General features: G+C 33.9%; 2 protein-coding genes across 5 annotated transcripts; one reads left to right on the top strand and one right to left on the bottom strand.

Moving 5' to 3' along the window:
- Window positions 1–2,459: 2,459 nt before the first annotated feature.
- On the bottom strand, window positions 2,460–8,751 carry LOC113694857 (DNA repair protein recA homolog 2, mitochondrial-like). 3 transcript variants are annotated; one of them, XM_027213756.2, is made up of 9 exons: window positions 8,415–8,751; window positions 8,237–8,288; window positions 6,979–7,196; window positions 6,375–6,462; window positions 5,234–5,406; window positions 4,333–4,479; window positions 4,112–4,246; window positions 3,051–3,225; window positions 2,460–2,827 (listed from the first exon to the last, which is right to left on the bottom strand). In XM_027213756.2, exons 1-9 carry the CDS (start codon window positions 8,511–8,513, stop codon window positions 2,820–2,822), a joined length of 1,095 nt encoding a protein of 364 aa, XP_027069557.1. In that variant the 5' UTR covers window positions 8,514–8,751; the 3' UTR covers window positions 2,460–2,819. The 3 variants fall into 3 exon arrangements, with proteins under 3 accessions (XP_027069557.1, XP_071911590.1, XP_027069556.1); XM_072055489.1 differs by having other exon boundaries at window positions 2,460–2,712; XM_027213755.2 differs by having other exon boundaries at window positions 2,733–3,225.
- A 3,101-nt stretch (window positions 8,752–11,852) lies between these two features.
- On the top strand, window positions 11,853–15,152 carry LOC113697308 (E3 ubiquitin-protein ligase CSU1-like). Of its 2 annotated transcripts, none has more exons than XM_072055488.1 (3): window positions 11,853–12,019; window positions 12,177–12,429; window positions 14,308–15,152. In XM_072055488.1, exons 2-3 carry the CDS (start codon window positions 12,191–12,193, stop codon window positions 14,981–14,983), a joined length of 915 nt encoding a protein of 304 aa, XP_071911589.1. In that variant the 5' UTR covers window positions 11,853–12,019; window positions 12,177–12,190; the 3' UTR covers window positions 14,984–15,152. The 2 variants fall into 2 exon arrangements, with proteins under 2 accessions (XP_071911589.1, XP_027072684.1); XM_027216883.2 differs by having other exon boundaries at window positions 11,860–12,024.
- The last annotated feature ends 3,344 nt before the right edge of the window (window positions 15,153–18,496 follow it).

Here is an 18,496-nt window from a genome sequence, read left to right as displayed (position 1 = left end):
ATCAATTTGGAGTGAAAAGAGACATGCTACTACTGACTTCTTTTTGGGACAAAATACGATGGTCACAGAAACGTGGTATATGAAAATGTTATTCATCACGAAGATTAAATTGAATAGTAGAGCCTTTTTTTTGTTGATACGATAGACCCACAATTATTCTATACTACGGGAAGGGAAGGACCTAAAGAGATCGAAGGGAAATCGGAGATGACTGAACCACCTACCGGTCCAAACGAATGCACTACGCACTCGACTGAAAGCCACTTAAAGTGGCTTGCCATATTATTGTGGCTAATGGTGTGAAGCAAGGTTTGATCCCTGACCTCCCACCCCACCAACTTTGGTGGTGGCGCTTGTAATTTGCCTGTCAGGCTAACCTCATGACCTAAAGAACAGGGCACAGCACAGGATGTCAAGTGCATATTTAGTGCCATCCCATCTACGGAATGTGTCAAAATATGTTTGTAGCAAGAGTGCACAATATCAAAAGCAGAAAATGAGTTCTAAACAAAACCAATATAGTCTAAACCGGATAAGGATGACTATCAAAAATTGTTTGGTCACGTCTTGGCTTTGAGGCAAGATCACAATCAGTCAAATCCCAAAATTTGGTCCATTTCAATTTCAATTCTGAATTAGGCAAACTTCACCCTCATGAGTGGACTACATCCAAATTTGACCCAATAGGCACGGAAGTTTTATGGAAGAAAAATTATGTCAATTTATACAACTGGATAGAACTGGACAAAACCTCAACTGCAGAGCCTCTATATCCTTAACATACAATATATTCTCATTTGTTTGGCGTTCCATAACACACTCCCAGTCAAAATCTTCTTCTCTTCCTTTTTTCAGAGAGAGAGATATAGAGATTCATTAGGTCGAAATTCAAAACTTACGGCATAGTATTTCGCCTAGACCGGTACCAGCTAGGTGCATTTCATAAACTTCCAACTTGAAAATTGCCGTTTTGTCAATTTCATCAAGATGAGGATTTCCTTCAGAAGCATTTGCTGTATGACACAAGAAAATTGACTCCGTGACAAGCGCAATTCAAGCTATAATTCCACCAATAAAAATGTGATGCGACTATTCGGTTGGGAGGGGAGCACTTAAAACAGATATTGACGGACACTTTGAAAGCCTTTTTAACACTTGGGCACTAATTGCCAAATACATATGAATCCAAGAATTTAAGATAAGCCACCCTTTATGTCCTCTCTCCCCCTTCCCCTGCGCAACGGCAACACTTTATCCTACCGCTACACTAAGTGAATCACCACATCAGATAGGTGCACTACTGATGCATTAGCCAGGCAGAGTTTTAAAAGGCTCTCTCTGATCATTAGATCAAAGTCCAATGATTACTCTTAATGTCTTCACTATCTTTCGGACATCGTATCGGACAAATTACCATACGCTTAGAAAGTCCGAACTGTGCTGATAGAGTATGAAGCGTTTTAAGTAGTAGAGTATGTAGATAACTTTTACTGACATGTATATTTTCTCAGTACATGTAATATACTTTTTTTTTTTGGGTAAGTTTTCGTAAGCGATGTGGGTGCTAGTTTAAATTTTATTAATCATAAATTAAAACAAATAGGAGGGAACATAAAAACTTACTTCCAATACAAAAAAAAAAATAAAATTATGACATTAATAACATAAGCACATGCTCTCTCTCTGCATTTATTTCAACTATTTTGTCTCCAATTCCAGTTATTAGATTTCACAAGTGGTGGGGATCACTGTTGACTAACAGCAATTGCTTTCTATAGTGTGATAAACCCATTCATAATTCATTATTAAATGGATTTATAGTTTGTGGAAATCCAAATCTGGAAAGGTTGTTTGTGGCGGTTTAGCAGACTTTGACATCTATCTTGGTTTAGTTGAAAACATTAGCAGTCTCAGACCATTCAAAAGTTGAACAGTTCTTGTATCCATAATCCACATTCAATAACGATGGTGTGTTTTCCTGATTAACTCTTAAAAATTATTCCGGCATCCACTGTGCTTTCTCCAGTCTTCTACTGCACAACAACTCTTTTTCATCACCAATATTTTCATGCCAAAAAAAGAAGCAAAAGCAGTTCAATATTACTAGCATTGTCATGAAATACCATAAATAAGAAAGTTGAAACTTCGAAAAAAAGATCACGAAGGAAGATCAGACAAAGAATATAACTGGGAAACTCAAACATTTCAAAACAACATTAGATTATCTTTGACAATTTCTTACACAAGGATTAAAACAAGGAAAAAAAAAAAACATGCTGGCAGCTAGCACTCTCATTAAGTTAAAATAGAAAAAATTATCACTATGCTATTGTACTTGTTGATGGTACAAGGCAAGTACGGGGTCAAGAAACAACATCAGATCAGTACCACATAATTACCTAAAATTTCTAGTAAAAATGGAAAAATAGAGAACCAAAACGTATAATACATAGAAGCTATTTCCTTGACTCTGTAAAAATCTTATGGCTGATTGATAGCATTGAACTTTGCAGGAAACGCTAAAAAATCCCAGCCAATATTAAAATACAGGAGAACTAACTGTTTCACCACCATATTCCACCTTGCTAAATTGTCTTCAATCTTGATGCAACAAATTCTAACGGATCAAGATCCTTTCGATTTAGTTCATCCGGTAATCACCATATCACACAATCAGACCAAACGCTTGAGCTGCCCTTCGCTCTTTCAACTCTGCATCAAGGATAGAAGAATTTTGCATTCTGCAGAAACGAAAGTCAAATGTGTTCCAAAAAAAAATTGAGCCCTTGCGGATGCTTGATTCTTGATGTGCTGCTTAGTCATGTTTCTGCAACGAATTACATTTTTAGTGCACAGTTAAATATTTCGGGAGATTAGCCAGGTTCCCGAGCTGTTGAACGCTTGATGCCAATAAAAGTGTGACAGGATCTACTCTGGCTTTGATTTCCTCTCAAATAATTGACACCTCAAATTCTTAACTATGTGATCCAAAACACTAGAATTTGCAGTAAGAAAATCTTCAGCTTCCTCTTTGGTGTTCAAAGTTTTACCTTCTATAAAATAGCTGCCACCTTCGTTCAAAATAATTCCATGCTCACAAGCCAATTCCAAAATCTCAGACTCACAGCAGATACCTTGCCCGAATTTTATTGTCAGCTCAGCGTTTGTCATTGCAGGTGCCAGTTTATTCTTAATTACTTTCACACAGATCCCAAGACCAGTAGCCTGAGCAGCGTAAAAACTCATGAGAATGTAAAGCTCCTTGAAGGATCTCAATCGCAAAAAGAACAGAAATCAACAAAGAAATAGACCATTCTCATCTGCATTTAAGGTTTGTACGGGTAACGCAGCTCAGAGATAGTTATTCAGAAATTTTCGTCCTAAGAAGGCAGAAGAAAATGAACCGTACTCTAAAGGCATTTTACAGCAAATAGTTCCTATTCCTGGCCTGGATAAAAATAGCCTTGAACCTATGGTGTTATTTTCATTCATAAACTTTATAGCAACTCTTAACAACACCAAATTATACATATAACTATTCATCCACTTGGACCCCTATTCCTTGTGTGCATGTGTTAAAAAGTTGTTCATTCAGAGAAAATTAAAGGGACGCAATGGTCCCAAGAAAAATCTAAAAGGTCATTTGATGAAAATTCTCCAGTAACTACAGAACAATACAGCATTCGACCAGTTAAGATCAAGACAAATATCCCATCTGCAGATTAAGTAAGAGTTTTTCAGAGCAGCTGAAAACATGAAACTTAACAGAGCTTTTGAACTAAACAGTGTGGACATGTGCCAAGCAAATGACAAACCTCAAACAAGTTCTCTTCAGCTTGTAAATATTAATCAAGTTACAAGAAAAACTATAATGGCAAATGAAAGACTAACAATTGAAATTTAAGAATTAATTTGAATGAGATATTAGAAAAGCCTTCTTTCTTGCAGTAGCAACACCAATTTTAAGTACAGAAAACATTCTAAACTGTTCTCGCAAACATGCATATGATTCAAGAGATAATGTTAAATACCACAATCAGAATCTCAGATAACATTCTTCTTCAAGTTAAAACACCATTAGATGGTGGAAGGTCTGGCATGGAAAATTTACCTTATCCTGAGTCTTTAGCAAAGCTTTCCTGAATAGTTTCATACGCACAGCAGCATAAAATGGTAAAGCATTCCCACCACAAGTTACCTGATCTGCTGGGCGATTTCCTTGGGCTGACTTCAGATTTGCTCGCACCTGGACAGGGAAGATTCATAGATGGTAAACCCAGCTGTCATGCAACATAATATGTAACGCTCAAAAAATTCTAATGCAGCCCAAACCTGATTAACAAATATGATAAGAGTATGAGAATTGGACAATGAATAACGAATTTTTCTTAGTGCTTGCGTCATTATTTGAGATTGTATGTCTTTAGTGGAGCCAACCTCCACATTGTCAATTTCAAGTTGTGGAATAAGAGCGGCCACCTACAAAATTAAACAAGAAAACACATTATGCAAAGCACATATATGAGTCAAGGCTGACCAAAGAGGAAAAGCATAACCAAACTGCAGGTAGCATGTTAACTTGCAAGGAACAGACGAAATCTCCAGAAAATCAATTTGCAGAGCAAAATCCTAGCCTTGATGTGGGAATAAAAGAACAAGATCTATATTACAAATAGAAAGATATGTTGTGCTTCTATGAAATAGAAGTACAACTACATCTATCCTTCCATACATATGGAAAACTTTGCAAAATGACCAAGTATAACTCAAAGGCAATCTGACATAATTTACAGAAGTTAAAAAAAAATTATCATTTTGAGAGGGTCATAGGTTCCAGGTAAACTTTGAACTACCTTGAAGTCCCAACATAACGGAAACTCCAGTTACATAGGAAGAAGCATCAACATGACAAAAAGACAACAAATAATCCGTAAAAGCACAATAAAATAACCTTTTTTTAACTTATTAGTCATAATGGTAAAGTAAGCTCAACACCATCTCTCCCTCAATGTTAGAACACAAGCTTTATCATTTGTACTCCAAGAATGCACAAGGAAATCTACAATAACTCAGTTAGAGGCACAGTTTCTATTAACAGTACAATCTCAAGATATCTGTAAAACATATATTCCTTAAAGCACACTCAATCTTTCCTAAACTAATCTCTGGCATCATAACATTTTCCTTCTGAGAATGTTCTTGTATATTTCTTTCGGATTTTAGAAAAACTTACGCTGTCAACAACAACCACAGCTATAGACCTGCTTTTTGTCAGTGTATCAACCATACTGAGCAAATTCTCTGCAGAATCTGGTTGTGAAATGAGGAGATTATCTATATTTACACCGATAGATTCAGCAAGGGAAGGATTCATTGCATTTTCCACATCCAGATATGCACAATAACCTGTTAGAAAGATAATTCAGTATCATGAACAAAACTTCATGACAACAAAGGATTATCAAAACCATTGCAGCCTTTCAAATTACACAAATCTTTCATTTGTTTAATTAAGAACTGTAGCAGATGGAGTGACTCCAAAAGGAATGTCAATTCCATGTTGAAGTAAGCAACAGGAAAAATGGAACCTTTGTTTGCTTGCTCAAAGATTATGATCATCAATCACTAAAAAGGGTAAATGGCTATCAGTAACTTGCACTTAAAATGGGACAAAACCTGTAAGAAGTGTTGCAGCTTAATGAGTGATAGTAAGCCATAGTGAAACTTCAAAACTTTTCTGATGCACTGAAAATCATAAGCCACTAACCATAATAAGAGGTTAACACACTACAAAGAGAAGAATAGGCAAATAATTAAGCTGACAGTATCTAAAGCACACTTTCCTATGACAGTACTGGCATTTGTCCTATTCCAACTCTGGTCAAATAATTAGCTAAAGCACTTCTATAAAGGCAAAAAGGAATAATCCATCAGTAAGACAAAAGAAAATATCCTAATAATTAGAGTAAGATCCCCAAAAGCAAATCACTAGTCAGCATAGAACTCCAACTATTGTAGTTTCCTCAATAGGCAAAATGAGAAACAAACAACCATCTGAGAATACCAAGCCCCACCAAAAAGTCCAAAGTCAAATAAGTTGAGCAGTCTCCAACTGACTAATCTAAGCCTCAAAATTCAAGCCCTTCCAAGCACCAAGGAGAATTTAAGTTAGTCACATGGACAACTTCATATGGCTCACCACAATCCACAAGTGACATGTCAACAGACTATAAGATGTAGCCAGCCAGCAGAAGCAGCCAAAGTTCAGTAACAAGCAGGACAGTAGGACTCTTAATATACTCTGGAGCAACAAAGACATACACATGCATAATCCTTTCAAAACCTCATAATGAAGTTAATAAACAAAGGAGCACCTCCTAGCTTTTGAGCCTCCTTAATAACATGAAGTGCAAGCGTTGTCTTCCCAGATGCTTCTTGCCCAAAAATCTCAACAATCCTTCCCTGCAGAGAATGATTCAAGTTAGTTTTAATCATATTTGTTTCTTATAGTAGATAAACAACTTTAAATATCATCAGGAAAATTCATCAGATTTTGAAAAAACTAAAAAACACCACAAAACAAACAGCTGCAATTTCCAAAGTAAAACTACCATGAAAATCTTAAAGTAGTCAAGGTGATAATAGATACTTTCAGTCAATAAGTTATGTTTGTTTCACAAAAAAAGTAGCTATTATCTCCTTGATATTCGCTCCTCCAACTATATATCTCAGTTACTCTTCCCAAGCCAATACTGCATGCAAAGAAGGTAATTTAGCACAACAGAGAAGAGTAAACCTGTCTTCACTGCATCAGAAAATAAACCTATTCCAAAAGGAGGGAACTCATTCTTCTTATAGGGTAAGTGTAAATTCAATGGTTGCTTTTCTAGTGCAAAAATTACCACCATCTTTAATTTTCAACATAGCAGATTGAGGACAAACATTAACAATATGCAGCTAACTTTACCAGTAGCTCACCTTTGGTAGCCCACCAATCCCAAGGGCTAGGTCAAGCCTCAGTGAGCCTGTAGGAATCACTGGTGCACGCCTAGAGCGAAAGAAGCGCTGCAAAGACAGCATTGATTCCTTCCCAAATTCACCAGCAAGCTGTGATAGAGCTACACGTAAAGCAGCATCTTTCTCTGTTGCCTTGGCATCATTAGGGATGTCATCAAACTCAAATTCTGGAGCTTCAGCTGAAAGAAGAAAGAAATTAATCCACAAATCACATCAGACTATATCACTACACAGTTACATCTTATTTTGACCAAACAATCACAATATCCTAACACCATGAAACTTCCAAGTTTTTGGCAAAAAGAACCAAAGCTTCAGCCTTTAGTTTTAAGTGAAGATCAAACTTAATGTTAGCCAACTGGATGAAGTTCAACATTAAGTGCAGAATGTTGAAAGAAAAGAACAAAATAATAATAATAATAATAATGTCGTTGGGAGCTTGAAGTAAAATTTTGAGAAACTTTATCACTGAAATTAATCACACGAAACAGGATGCACCTTTCTTATCCTGCCCAAAAAATATACTTAAATAACGACTACTTCCTTGAAGCAAATGCATATGTTGGATATGGCCTACTAGGGAAATTCCTATCCATGAGAAGTAATGATGGCACAAAGAATAAATAAAGCACTGTCTGCTGGTTTGGACAAGTTAGAGTTACAATGTGTTGTTATTAACATGTAATTAATAGTTATTATCTTACTTAACCAAGAAAATTAAACTATTATTTGCATGAATCCTTCTTCCTACGCGGAAAAGAGGACTATTGGCCAGAAAATACAAGCAATAATTTCCTAGACCTCTTCTTTCCATTACCCCTGTCTAAACCCCAAATATCTTCCTTTCACTTCATAAATTCGTAATAGTTTTCATTAATTCTCATGAGTCGTTCGTGGGAAATACCAGTCTAATCATTCAACAACTCAAAAGCTCTGTAAACAAAAAATAAAATAGTTATTGATATTTTAGGCAAAACGAAATTAAAAGTTGCTAATTGCTTACCTCTCCGCTTTATCAAATGACACCACAAAACAAAGAATCAAAATTTACGACAAAAACCCACCTAATAAAAACAGATAATACCTCAAACCCATCACCCATGAATTAAAACAGCAAAACGATAAAACTTCATTCGCTACTGAAGGTAGCATTTTTCTGACAAACATTAAACCATAATAACAAATAATAAAATAGCTAAATGAACCAACTAAAAATTACCTGCTGAAGAGAAGTGCCGACTATCTATCACTTGTCTCCAGGAAAACCCATTCTGTTAAATATACAAAATTTAAAATTCCATAAACGAAAGAAAAAAGAATACACTGAAGTTATATAAAGATTTTTTTTTTAACCAAACAACAATAGGGTTTTGTCAAGTTGGGGGGAGAGAGGGTACCTGATAATTGAACAAGGGGAGTGTTGAGAAAAGCCGAGAAGCAGAGAAAGCACCGAGTCGGAGAAATTTTTGAAAATTTTGAGGCGCCAAAGGCACCATTTTTGGGGAACACAGAAATTCTGAACACTTCACTGAAATTCTGAATACTCTGTAGTCTGTAGTAGTATTAAAGTTTTTGTCTGAAGAATTCCAATGGCGAAGTTTTGGTTAGGGAAGTGTTGGCCGAGGAGGGAAGAAAGCGGCGTTATTTGCTTCCGACCTCTGCCTCGCGCGGGCCCGCTGAAATGGGATTTCTATTTGTGTTTTGTCAATTCTAGCTTCTTCTTTTTTTTGCCCTGTTTTTCGTCCGGTTTGGATAGCCAATCTTTAGAGGTTTTTTTTAGAAATAAAGTAGTGTAACCATTTGATTTGATGCACGTGAGGAGGTAAAAAGGTGACTACAAAATATATTCATAAATAATATAAAAAAATTTTCTTAAAAAACTGCAATCCAAACAAGAGTTATAGTATTCATTAACGTATCTAAATTACACTTAACTTAAATGCATGCTTTATACTAGGGGGAAAAGCCCACGCAACACGTGGGAGTTTAGTGTCTATAATTAAAGATGGTTAATAATTATTATTTGACATTTTCTAGTATAAGAATTGAAGTATAACAATTTTATTATGTGATATTATAAATAAAAAAATCATAAGTTATATATTGAGTTAAAAAATATAATATGTAATAAAACATAATTATAAGATACGATTAACTACTTTGCATCTAACCTAGTATAATAAAAGACCTATTTATATCTACTCATGCATCTTAGGGATATTAAAATTTGTTATTTAGTTTGAATTTGATCTTGATATGAGAGCAATCCACCGCATTATCTTGTCATATAAGTGAGATTTGAACAATTAGCATACTTGAAGAAATCATTGCTAGTGAAATTTCGGTTCTTGCAAGCCAAATTCTTGAATTTATATTGATTCCAAGGACATATATCATCACAAGGTCTTCGCATTGAGCAAGCAATTAATTATAATTTATTATATGATTTAGGACATATAGCAAAGCATCTCCTTCTCGATAGGGGTTACAATCACGAAATATCAGTTTTGTGTTAGTTGCAAAGATATACAACAACTAACATGCTAATTTAGAGGAATAATTACCTCAAAAAAGTACTAAAGCATCTTAATCCACTCAATTCAAGAAAAAACAATTAAAAGTAATTAGGTACATGCTTTAGATTTGTAGCCAAATAGTTTTAAGTAGATAGTTAAACATATTGGCAAATCAGATGAAATGAAAAATTATCTAAATGGAATAGTCAATAAAGTAGCAAACGATTTGAAAATTAGCCTAACTAATAGTTAAAACAACAAAAGAAGTAGAAGCAATCTATAAATGGGAAAATTTATAATGATAAACTTATTTTAAACCATAAATAACAATTAACAAATGTGGTCTCTTCTTTATCAAGCTTGTCTAACATGGACAATTGAATTAAAATACTAAAAAATTATTGCACATACAACTTGCAATATTACAGATTTTTTACAATCAAAAAGTAGATTGATTAAAGAAAACATACCTATTAAAAAAGGTGTTGTAAAATGGAGAAGAGGAGTAGCTAATATAGCAACATCCGAATTCAATATGCTGCATGATTGTGGTGGAACAAAACCTATAAGTAAATGAAATGAATTTGAATAGATGGGGGTTACTATGGTAACGGCTGAGGAACCGGACTTCTCTACTAATTGACATTAATTGTGTCTTAACATCTATATATCATAACTTTGCAAATAATTGATGAGAAAGGCTTTAAGAAATTAAAAGACTTAGATGTTAATACAATTAAATGATTAGAAGGGCTTTTATGTAATTTCACTAAAATACAAGATGAATTCAGTTGTACCCAATATTTAATCAGATATCAAATACGGTCACATATCAAACTTACCCCTAGCTTTATATGTTTAAAAGGACATCCAAGTAATTACAACAAAACTAAATTAGTTATAATGACTCATATTCAATACTCTAATTGCACTTCAAACACTCTCACATTTCTAAAAAAGCCCCACCCTTGCGGTTGAAATTCAAAATCTAAACTCATTCTTATATAGTAAAAGGATTTAGACAATTTTTTTAATTAAATACATTTTTTTTCCAAAAAAAAACTAATATCCAAAATCCCTTTAATAAGTGCCTTTTTAAAATTTTTTAAAATATAAATAAAAGAATTCGAATTCCAAACCTTTCACTTATACTCTCTCAATCTATCCCTTCCCCTTATCTTATACACCTTTTAATGAGCGCCTTAGGCACTAGCCAAACTCTAATTATTATGCTTAAGTTAAGAATGGTAATTAGAAAAAATAAAAAGATGTTGGCAAAAGTTGTTCGTATAATTTAGAAAAGTTTTGCAAAAAAAAAAAAACTAATATCTGAAACCCTTTTAATGGGTGCCTTAAGCACTCAATATCCTAGTGTAGTTGACCACCAATAGAGTTTTAAAACTCTACTTAAGTATAGGTCAAGGGATTGGCTCTTATATTCAGATTTTCCTGAAAATTTAGCCAACCATTTGGATCAGTGTTGGCTCATCAGATTCCACTTTGACCTCTTTAGATTCCTCTCCTTTTAGTATATCACAATTGCATTGTACCTCTTTAGATGCCCCTCCCCTTAGTATATCACAACTGGATCGGTGTTGGCTTATTGGTTCCCCTTTGACCTCTCTAGGTTCCCCTTTCCCTGCTATATCACAAAAAAAAAAAAAGCACTCAATAGCTAAATTGTAATTAGTATGCGAGAGTTAAAATGGTAATTCGAAAAAATAAAAAGATTTTGGTAAAAGTTGCTTGTAGAATTTAGAAAACTGTTGTTGAAGGGAACAAGGTTTTTTCTAGGTATACCTAAATCATATATAACCTATCATATGAATTCGCATACTAATAATCATTACCCCATATTGATTTATATGCTTTCCTAATTACTTTTCAAAATATGAACACTTGAAATCCATTTTAACGAGTGTCTAGTAAGCACTCGTTAGATAGATCCAAAAAGAAAATAGCAAAATAAATAATAATAATAATAATAATAATAATAATAGAAAATGCTATTTGCACTTCATTTTTTGCTATTTGCACTCTTATTATTTGTTTTATACTTTTATCATATAATCTAATAATGCAAATTGTATGATTAAAACAAATTCAAACTATAATATTAAAATAATAGTGAAAGTATGATTAACAAAATGAGAGTGCAAACAACATTTTCTTAATAATAATAATAATAATAATAAAGGATCTCGACCTGGTTTTGGGCCTTGACCCGTTGGACGTAGTCTGCCTAGGCTCAAAACAAACAAAATAGGGTGGGACTCAATTTAATAGTATAGGACCCGACCCGTTACCAAGAAGCTCGGGTCTACTAAAAATCTACGCCCTCGCTCCATTCCCTAATTTCCTAATTTCGGATCCATTAAGGATTAGCTTCCGAAGACGGAGGAATCCCAGATTTGCATCTTAACATCTGAAGGTCTCCGACTCTTAACTTCCCAGCAGAACTTTTTCAAATTTTCCGGCAGCCAACGGTGAGGTAAATCCACGCCCTGACCTTATTCTCCGGGTGGTCTGAGTTGAACAATTTTGTGGTCAATTTAATGCTTCTAATACGAGGTTTAGAAGTATTTCTTACGTTGTATTATTGTTTTTTTCCGTGTGGGTTTTCGAAATTTCTCCTTAATTCAGCTAGGGTTTAGAAGATGCCGCAAAGACACTCGAAGAACAACAATGATCTTGCCTTCTTTACATACGACGAGAAGCGAAAGCTTGGCTATGGAACTCAAAAGGAGAGGCTTGGGAGGGACTCTATCAAGCCGTTTGATGCTTGTTGTCTTTGTTTGAAGCCATTTATTGACCCTTTGTGCTGTCAAAAAGGTCATGTTTTTTGTAAAGAGTGCATTCTTGAATGCCTTTTGTCTCAGAAAAAGGACATCCAAAGGTAAGTATTTTTCCCTTTCGAGATGTTATTGTCTCACTGATTCGTCTCATGGAATGTTGCTGTTCTTTGAAGATTACCTTTTGTACATATTGATGTTGAAATGACGCGCCTGTTTCTGTTTGTTGTTGCTGCCAACTTTATGTTGAAACTGCGTGAATCTTGGGTTTTTTTTTTTTTTTTGGTTGGGTTGGAAATGGGTGTGAAATTAGAGGTGTAATCATGCTAGCTGATATTAATGTTCGTGAAGTGGGCATGAATTACTCGTTTAATTGTTGTAGTCCAACTCAAAGCCCATATAATGCATCAGTTGGTTTTTTATGAAGTATATCCTGTAAGGACTGAATGTCTAATGTACCATATTATCGGTGGACTTGCTCAATCTAGGTCAACCACTTTGAAATGTTACATAAAGCGATCATCCCTTTAAGACATTATTTCGTAATTGAAAAGTCAATTTTGTCTGTTTTTGCTAATTGAATCAAGTATTAGACCAGCAAACAGAAAGCTCAATTGGCCATAGCAAGAAGTATGGACTTATATTTCTTGTTCAGTTCTTGCTTATATGTGATTAGTAGGAAGAATTTTTGGATACTTTTGTTAAGTTTTGAGTTAGTTATTGGAAAGATTTCTGCTTGTATTGTCACTAGGCGGATTCTTTGCTTTGCACTCTAAATACATAGGTTATGCACGTATAGATCATGTACTGGAAGAAGCATTTTTTTTTTTGTATATTTTACTTGTTATTCTGGTTCATGTAGCACTTGCATATATCTATACTAGTGTAGTGGAATTTGCCGTAAGATGGTAAATCCTTTTTGGTGTTCCTTCAGAGTAGGGCAAGTATGGGAGTGCTAAAGTGTACATGTAAAGAATACAGTTACCTGTATATTTTTTGAGATGAATGGCTTTGGAATTCAAGTCAATTAAGCGACACTTAAGCCACATATAATTGCGCTTACATTTATGCTTTGTCAAAGGAAAAATACTTGGTTTTGTTGGAGCCGCATGCATAGTAATGCACCAGAATACAACAATTCTCTGTATCAACTAATGCATGATATATCCCCCACCCCCCTCCCCCCAAAAAAAAAAAAAAATTCCAGTAAGCATCTACCTTTGTTCTGGAAAGATGGGTTCCTCTTGTTCAAGGGCCGTCAATCTGTACTTGATATTCTCTTGCTGTAGTTTGGAACACTTTATGGATTGTTGAGTTGAGTGCAGTGACTGAAAGGCTAAAAATAGGTGTGAAAAGAATTAAAAACAAAGTAAATAGTATTTTTAAAAGAAAGAGAAATTAATTGGTTTGGTTCCTGTTTGATGGCATAGACAATTAGTACTATACCAGATAAAGTAAGTATTGTATTGTTGCCATAGATGCTTATTGGAATTTGGAGAGAGGAGAAGAGTTGGAATCGATAACGGAAAAGGTATTTGCATTATCAAAAAGTATTTGCATTATCAAATATGTTGAGTTTTGGTGCATCTTTGTGGTGCTTGCATCTAGATGCCTATTAAAGTGAGATTTGGAGCTTAGTAACCATGTGGTTTCATAGCCTCGACGGTTCGTGAAAGTTAAAAGAGTATGGGAGCTTTTTAGTTTGAGTAATTAATTGCTTTAAAATACATAATTCCAGAATTCAAGTCAATTGTGCGGCACTTGAGCTGCACACGTGTTTGGCTTACCTGTCTTAAAACAAAAATGTTTCAGCTGGTTATCACCTAAAGTATTTTTAAGAAACTAGAAGTCACTTTACTGCAACTTTCAGTAACTACTCTCAGATATGATAGTAGGATATAATTGTATGTTTTCTAGTTTTGGTTGTTTATTGATATTAGTGTCTTTGGAATCCAAATTGATGATATTTTTCCTTCTTACAGAAAGCTAGAAGCCCATTCCGCTCAGCAGAAGCAAGACAAGGAAGAGGAGGAAGAGAGGTTGATGCTGCAAAAGGCTAGAGAGCTTGATGCATTTGATCAACAGAACCATGGTGCAGTACCCCAATATAGTGATAAGAACTACAATAGAGACAAGAATGGTTTCCATGGGGCTAACAGTGTGAAGACCACGTCTTTTGAAGAAGAAGCACTCCGTACCATGAAAGCCTTTTGGCTCCCTTCTGCTACACCCGACGCTCCAGTTAAAGTAGAAGCTCCATCTATGAGCACGATTTGTCCAGAGGGGAGGGAGAAACTCAAGTTGAAGTCACTCTTCCCAGTTTACTTCACAGAGGATACCAGTGAATTGAAGAAATCAAAGTCTCTTGATAAGAACTTTATCTGTCCTAGCTGCAAGGTCACCCTAACAAACACCGTTGCACTAATGGCTCTGAATTCTTGTGGGCATGTGTTTTGCAAGAAATGTGGAGAAAAGTTTATTGCTGTTGACAAAGTTTGTCTGGTTTGCAACAAACCTTGTAAAGAGAGGAATTTGGTCAATTTGGGAAAAGGAGGAACAGGCTTTGCTGGCCATGGAGATCATCTTGAAGCGAAGGATTTCAAGCATCTAGGTAGTGGAAGTGGCTTGGGACTGGTAAGACCCGCAATGAAGACATGATTTTTCCCTTTCTTTTTTGGCAGTTAAGCAAGTCCAAGCTGCATGTATATTTGGCTGTTACCTGATATATTACCTTTACATTTCTTTGGATCAGTTATGTCTGTCGTAACTCCCTGAAAGTGTTTGGTTGATATTCTGGCCCAAGGCCTAGCATTTGTGTTTTTCTTCAGATATTTCTCTTTCGTCATCTTATGCAATTTTGTTTAGCTGCCATTAGGATGTACGACTGCTCACAACACATTGAGGCAGTTTTTTACACTTGGATAGAATATGATTAGGTGAAAGTAGAAGTGATTTAACATACACGTCTTTGTCCTGCATTGCTGCAATACGATGATTCAAGTCACTGTGACTGCAACAGCAACTTAAAAGAGTGCAGTTGTGCGTGTTGAGTTCATGTATATTTGTTGCAGGTTTTCCAACTCTTGTCCAAGGCTTGGTTTTAGGGCAAAAGCTCATGTATTCTCTATTTTTCCAAGGTTTCCCTTCTATTTTGAGAATAATTACGATGTACGAAGCGATTATGACTACCCTAATTACACTAGTGTAAGTTGATTAAACAAGGATATGGATTTCACACCTTATGGATATGGTTTTTTTTCCCCCAAATGATTCTTTATTTTCATTTAGCATGTGTTTATTTTCAAAGTAGGAACTACGTGTAATTACATACCAAATATAGGGGCAATATAAAGCAATAAAGGAAATCTGAGAATGAAACACACAATTAAAAATTTTAGAATTTTTATTTGATAAATCTCACACTCCTAATTTGTGATGAAGATATAATTATTCCACACCTTTAATTTGTCGTAAAGATATATCGCAATATACTTTCGCGTTGTAAACCAGGAGGTTTTTTTTTTTTTTGAGCTTCGAAATAGAATAAATTGCTTTTAAGACCGCTCGGATGCTTTGATGTACCTAAGAACTGAGTCATATATAGTCGAGCAACAAATCCACAAAATGAATTCAGACCATGAAGTGCCACTCACTGGATTAAGATTTCTTCTACTTTCCCCTTCCCTCTGTCATTGCTCAGCCCATCAACAATAGTTACACGGATAATTTCAGAAACCTCCCTTGAAGTTTATAATTTCACCCGGCTTCCTTCAGGTTTAAAAAATTATACTTATTTCTCTTGACATAATAAAATGGGATAATTTCAGAAACCTCCCTTGAGGTTTTTTCTAATCACACCTAACACCCCTCAAGTTTCTGAAATCACACTTAGCGCCCTTAGAATGACAACCATTGTAACATGTTAGCCCTGTTATGTAAAACTAATATTAAAAAATGTATTTAGGAGAGATACTATAATATTCTTTCAAGTTTGCCCTTTTGCAAGTTGATTTTTGAATTTTAGAAGATGAAAATAAAAACAAATAGAACTGCAATATTTACATTAAAATTGAGGGGATGTAAGTACAATAACTATTGAATTGTATAATTTTTGTTGATTCATATGACTGTTATAAGGTTTGTGCGAAAGTTTTGGATAGAAAGGAAATAAAAATTTTTGAATATTGTTTGTTAACCAATTTTTGAAAAATTTTGTTTTTGATAATTGAACACCATTATAGGTATATTTAATATGCATTTTATCATTATTTCAACTACATCCCAGCCTTTTATCACCAAATGAATGATTTTAACCTATTTTTTCCTCACCTCTTAATGATTAAACTAGATAACAAGATAAAATCGTAGTAAAAAAAAAGATAGATTTTCTATGTTTAGATTATCTAAGTACCTCAAAACCTATCTTCAGTTGCATATGCAAAACAAAGGCCCAAAATGTACCCAAATTTTATGGCATTTTTGTTACTTTATTTTTACATAATTGAACATAAATATTTTTTCTTTTTTCTTGCCTTTTCCTACATAAGAAATATGAAAAAGGCTGAAAAAGAATCAACTTGTTTTTATTTTCATCTTCTAGTTTTCAAAAATCAACTTGCTCTTCTAAATACATTTTTAATACAATTTTTACCTAAAGGGGTTGATATGTTACAAAAGTTGTTATTCTAAGGGTGCTAAGTGTGATTTTAGAAACTTTAGGGGTGCTAGGTATGATTAGGAAAAACCTCAAGGGAGGTTTCTAAAATTATCCATAATAAAATATCTATAATGTCCTCCACTCAGTAGACAATTTTAAATTTAAGGCAATAAATTTACAAAACCTAAAAAAATTTATTTTTCCATCTCTTGTCTATTTTCTAGTTAATATAATCTCTTTTTATTATCTTCAGTTTTGAAATTAAAATTACAAAATATACAAAGAAAGTAGATTATTGTCAAACTAGAAGGAAATGAAGAAACTTGCAGTGATAGAGAAATAAATAATGAAATTGATTATTGAAATAGGAAAAAGAACTAAAGCTATGGAAATTGTCATATTTTGTTTGTTGTTACGAAAAAAAATTTATAAATTGTCAATAATTACATAATGATTTCTTTCATTGGATTAGAAATTTTTTATTATGATTTTATTTTGGAGGTAGAATTTATTCTTTACTTTTGAGAAATTAATATTTTGAAGGGCATAGGAGAGTTGTAATGGTGGTTCTAGGTCAAATTAGTTTATATTGAAAAGGTATTTGAGCATTTAATTTGTGAATATAAAATTGGTTGTCAATGGGGTTTTGTGTGTTTTTTTTTATCGTGGCAAGTATTGATACTGTATAATACAATTTGGAATATTTTGGATGACTACTTGATTTTAGAACTTATGTTTGGATGGTCATTAGGGATTTGGCTTGTTGATTTATGCAAAGTGTGGAAGAAAATGATTGAGTATACTATGTTTTTTTTTCTTAGTTTTGCACAAAAGGGCAATTTAGGATTTTTGAAAGAAAATCTAAGTTCTTAAACATACATTGTTACTAAACAGTAAAAGTAGGAGAGTATATATAATTTTTAAAATCTGAGAGGAGCTCTTTGTAATTGTGAGAAACCTCAGGAGAGGTTTGTGAAATTATCCCATAGTTATATTCACAAACGAGCCTGATTTTTAAATATGTTTGATTTATGCAAAGTGTGGAAGAAAATGATTGAGTATACTATGGTACAAAAGGGCAATTTAGGATTTTTGAAAGAAAATCTAAGTTCTTAAACATACATTGTTACTAAACAGTAAAAGTAGGGGAGTATATGTAATTTTTAAAATTTGAGAGGAGCTCTTTGTAATTGTGAGAAACCTCAGGAGTGGTTTATGAAATTATCCCATAGTTATATTCACAAATGAGCCTGATTTTTAAATATGTTGATTTACTTGCGGAAATAAAATTATCAAAACAAACAGATTATTGTGAAAAAAATTTAGTTATATCAATATAAAAAATGGATATATAAATGAAGAGAAAAAAATAATGGAGAAGATCTAAACCCTAATCTAATTGGTGGATTTTAAATCTTCATGAGCAATCATTTATGGAAAAATTTCTCGGGAAATCCCAGAAAACTATCCGTAATAACAAAATTTAATAGTGGTATAAAATACATTAAACAATG

This window comes from Coffea arabica, chromosome 6e (assembly GCF_036785885.1).
Source record: "Coffea arabica cultivar ET-39 chromosome 6e, Coffea Arabica ET-39 HiFi, whole genome shotgun sequence".
Taxonomy (NCBI): domain Eukaryota; kingdom Viridiplantae; phylum Streptophyta; class Magnoliopsida; order Gentianales; family Rubiaceae; genus Coffea; species Coffea arabica.
The sequence above is the reverse complement of the archived record's forward strand: the minus strand, read 5'-3'. Positions and strand labels throughout refer to the sequence as shown.